The sequence below is a fragment of the Arachis hypogaea genome, chromosome 20, assembly GCF_003086295.3.
Source record: "Arachis hypogaea cultivar Tifrunner chromosome 20, arahy.Tifrunner.gnm2.J5K5, whole genome shotgun sequence".
NCBI lineage: Eukaryota > Viridiplantae > Streptophyta > Magnoliopsida > Fabales > Fabaceae > Arachis > Arachis hypogaea.
Window position 1 is genome coordinate 11,644,006 of NC_092055.1, and position 4,147 is coordinate 11,648,152.

The 4,147-nt window shown below is 30.7% G+C and overlaps 1 protein-coding gene across 2 annotated transcripts; it reads left to right on the top strand.

Moving 5' to 3' along the window:
• The first annotated feature begins 476 nt into the window (after positions 1 to 476).
• On the top strand, positions 477 to 3,516 carry LOC140182853 (uncharacterized). 2 transcript variants are annotated; one of them, XM_072230377.1, is made up of 6 exons: positions 477 to 694; positions 782 to 929; positions 1,406 to 1,561; positions 2,497 to 2,564; positions 2,843 to 2,991; positions 3,280 to 3,516. In XM_072230377.1, exons 1-3 carry the CDS (start codon positions 590 to 592, stop codon positions 1,435 to 1,437), a joined length of 285 nt encoding a protein of 94 aa, XP_072086478.1. In that variant the 5' UTR covers positions 477 to 589; the 3' UTR covers positions 1,438 to 1,561; positions 2,497 to 2,564; positions 2,843 to 2,991; positions 3,280 to 3,516. The 2 variants fall into 2 exon arrangements, with proteins under 2 accessions (XP_072086478.1, XP_072086477.1); XM_072230376.1 differs by having other exon boundaries at positions 483 to 694; positions 1,480 to 1,561.
• Positions 3,517 to 4,147: the final 631 nt, after the last annotated feature.

Consider the following 4,147-nt stretch of genomic DNA (forward strand, 5'->3'; position numbering starts at 1 on the left):
GATATATATATTGCTCTCTAAATTATATTTTAAATAAATTTTATTATATACAAAAGTATCCAATAATATATATTTAAATTGAATTAATTTATGAGATTTTGATTATAAAAATATAAATTATAAAATATAGAAATATTTTTAAATTATAAAAAGAATACAAATTATTTTAATTTATTTATTTTGATACAAAATCATTAATATTTACATAAATATTTTTGTATTTATTAACAAATTTTATCTATCTTATAAAAGATTTTTTAAAATTTAAATCTTTTTCAAAAAAATAAAAATAAAAATTTAAAAACAAAAGAAAATAAATTAATAACACAAAACACAAAACAAATTATATTAATTTCAAAAAAATGTTTAATTCTAAAAATTAAAAAACCCGAATAAGCGCCAGCACCCGCGCCCTTCCTTTTCAGGTACTTCAAATTAAAAATTGCATATAATCTCCTTTTATCTTTTAACATTACCCTAAATTCATCTGCAGCCACTCTCATTCTTCTTTTCTCCCACATTTGAACCCTAGCAGAGAGCATACTACCCTAGCCAGTAGCCACCGACGGTTAAAAGCTCCTCATTGACCATGGCGGTTCATGGTAGCGGCCAACAGTCCCTTACTCATGGCGGCAACCAGCAACCCCAAGCCTGCTCCCACACCACCATTTTCGATTTTTGCCCGGCTATCACTGTTCGTTACTTCCATTGTCAGACGTCTTCTCCGCCATCGTTAGTGATCTTTTCTACCATCCTCAGTCCTTTTCTCCATGGTTTGCAGGAAAGAAGCTCTCTCTTATTGACTCCGCCACTGTCAGCGGCAGCGCTCATTGTCACTCCGACGAACCCCGCAATAGCTCTTAGGCTCTACACCACCATTTTCCACCGACTCCTCCGTGAGGTCGTTATTGCCGCCAACATTGCTTTCGGTAAATAAACCATAGATCTAACAGAAACTGTGGTTCCCAAAGTTTCTACAAATTCAAGAAATTTTGATCAGTTTTATCGTTTATTTATTATTTTTGGCGTCAAAGCTCATTCCCACTTCTTTTAAGTTGTTGCATTGTGGAAATTCAGATGTCATTTTTGAGTTTGGGTTTCTGTCTGTGAAAATTTCTTGGGGTTAAAGTGATTGACAATGTTTAATATCAATTTTTATTGGATTTACCTTATGTTTAATAGTCCAAGGATTAATTAATAAATATCTGTATTTATGATCTTTGTATTTTAACTTTTCAGGATGTATATAAGAAATTTGCTTATGTTGATGATTTTGCAATGAGTAAACAGATGATTATTTCTGAGAAATTATTTATTTATTTGATTACTAAGTTTGTGCTAAATAAGGTTTATTGAAACTTCAACAACCTGGATAAGATTTTTTTTTTTAAATCAATGATTTTAGGAGTTCGATTGAAGATTGAAAGGGTAAAGTAGTAAGAGCTGAGCATTTACAAATTTTGATGTTTGGTGAAACAGAACCTACAGTTCAAGAACCTTCTCTCATCATGGTCCCGCACGACCATTAATTGAAGCTCAAACACAACTGAAGCACAAGAAGGTAAATTGAAACTAGACCCCCTATTATAACTCATCAATATTATTAGATCAAAGCTTATAGTAGCAATTGCAGCTATGCATCTTATGCTTATTTTGATTGCATAAGAATTAGAAACCAAGTGTGAAGAATTTATTGTTCATTCGTCAGAAATTATAATGTATGTAGTTTAGAAACAATAAGATTATAGCTTTGGCTTTTATACTATAAATACAGTTTGTAAATTGGCTATTAAAAGATTGGAGGCATTGGAGGATGCCATTGAAAGCATTGAAATTATCTTGACAACTTATTTAGGGAATTGGTAAAAAATAAAAACCAGAGTGTCTCTTTTAAACATTATGACTCAATAAAGCCTACTTACTCATTCTTATCTCGCTAAATCCTACAAAAACATTCAAAATTTAAGAGATATGGAATGATCAGCTTTTTTTAATCATGTGAATTTGTGGACGGTTTGATATATATATATATATATATATATATAAGGCAAATTCTGGGTGAGTCATTGAGCAATATGATTGTCAGGGACCTCAAAAACCTCGAGAGTAAATTAGAGAAAGGAATTAGCAAGATTTGTTCCAAAAAGGTATTTGAATTCTAGTTAGGATACATGACTTTTGAGATAATTTATTGCTAAATATCTAAAGAACTTAACATTAAAAAAGAGGAAAATTTCGTCTGTCTTACTGTCTACATTTAATTTAGGACAATACTTAGAGCAATACTTATTAAGGTTACGTAGAATTGATAAGATCTAAGGTATGAAGTGGCATATGAAATGAAATGACACATTATAGCTTTATGGATGCATGCTTATTTTTTCTTCAATTTTTACATGCCATTTTGTCTTGAATTGTTCATTGTTCTTCTGTGTTTTAATTCTTTATAATACTGTAATTCTTTGTGATAACTTACTACCCTCCAAAATTTTCTAGGAATCTGTGAAGAAAAAGCATCCACAGCTTCATTATGAATCAAATATATATGCTTCTTCAAGAAGGGAGTAAGTATATATACGTCTATTTCTTTTCAGAATTGTCTGTGCTAAAAGTCTTAGGTACTACCTAATAGAAAAATTTCACTTGAAAAATGGTTTCTGCTTTCTCAAGTTTGAAAATTTTAAATGATTGTTGTCCAGAATCTTCTAGTCTTAATGCAATCAAAACTATGAATTTTGAAATCATGTATTTATAGTAAAATCAAATAATTAAGACTCCAAGTTTCTCATAAAACAATCATGATGTTTTCTTTTGAGTAATCCAATTTGGTTCCTTATTGAAGTTGGGATTCTCCACCTAAAGTGGTTTGGAGTTGAAGGAGACTACAACATTATGGCTATTGACCTTTTTGGACCAAGCTTGGAAGATTTATTCAATTATTACAACAGGAAGTTTACACTGAAGACAGTGTTAATGCTTGCTGATCAATTAGTAAGTCTACATGTCAACTATTATAATCAAACAAGAATCACATGATGTTGTGTAGTGTAGTGCAGTGCCTTTGATTTTGACTGTTGTTGGATTCTTTATAATTATGAAAATTCTTTTCTTTTCTTTTTTGTTGAATTTCTTGTTACTTTTTTGGTGATCATCTTCTATAAATCCATTTATGGAATTTTTCATCATGGGTTAGTTTGGCTTATAGTTCTATGACCTCATGTATGGACACAAAATTTTCCATTTTTCTATTGATTCATATTACTTTTCCGTAATCTGCAGAACTGATGAGGTAATCAACACTCAATTGATGGTTTCTCGGTAAATTCTCCAAAAATGGGTCAAGCATTTTTCTCCATATTTCAGCTGGAAACAAAGAGGTTGTTATGGCTTATTGGCATTACATTTGCAGTATGTAAATTAAATTATTAGTTTTATTATAGAATTGTAATTTTTTTAATTATAATTATAGCATGTAAAGAATTTATGTAAATCAATAAAAAAAGTCAATTATTTTTATACTTTCGTACTTTCTCCCTTCAAAAGCGTGGCTATGTCTCCTATTGGCACGCTTTCGAAGTGTAGCTAACACTAACTCAATTGGCACATTTCTAAAAAAGCGTGGTGAAAAGATATCGCTATACTTTTTGCATATTTGGAATGCTTTAAAAGCATAGCAAAACCTAGTTTTTCTTGTAGTGCGAGATACTTATCGATTTGTTACTAGTTTAAAAGGAATTTGCGATGACATTTTGCGATACTATTACAACTAATTGACTACAGATTATTTCCTAGCAAATTAGCGATTATTTCATAACTCTATTTTCTCATTTCGAATAGCTTTGGTTTAACGACAAAATTCCTACAAATTTGATTAAGGATTTTTAAAGATTAGCTATAGATTTGCTACAAAATGTGACAGATTTGCGATCATATTAGCGGACAACTTGCGACGAGTTAGGTTCGGAAAAATTCCTCTCGAATTAGCGTCAACTAATCATTTTATTTTGTCTATGAAGTTAGCTTGCATTTAGCGATGAGTCTGCTGCAGTAGATTTTGTCGCTAATTAGCGACTACTGTTTAGTCTATTTCTTCTATGGAATTAGCTTTTACTTTAGTGATAGATTTGCGACTATCTATTCGGTAGCA

Bases quoted from the DNA above. Each gene is read 5' to 3' on its own strand.
- LOC140182853 (XM_072230376.1), top strand. From the start codon at position 590: ATGGCGGTTCATGGTAGCGGCCAACAGTCCCTTACTCATGGCGGCAAC. The intron at 695-781 runs GTTCGTTACTTC...CATGGTTTGCAG, and splicing joins ATTTTTGCCCGGCTATCACT to GAAAGAAGCTCTCTCTTATT. The intron at 930-1,479 runs GTAAATAAACCA...TTGGTGAAACAG, and splicing joins TGCCGCCAACATTGCTTTCG to AACCTACAGTTCAAGAACCT.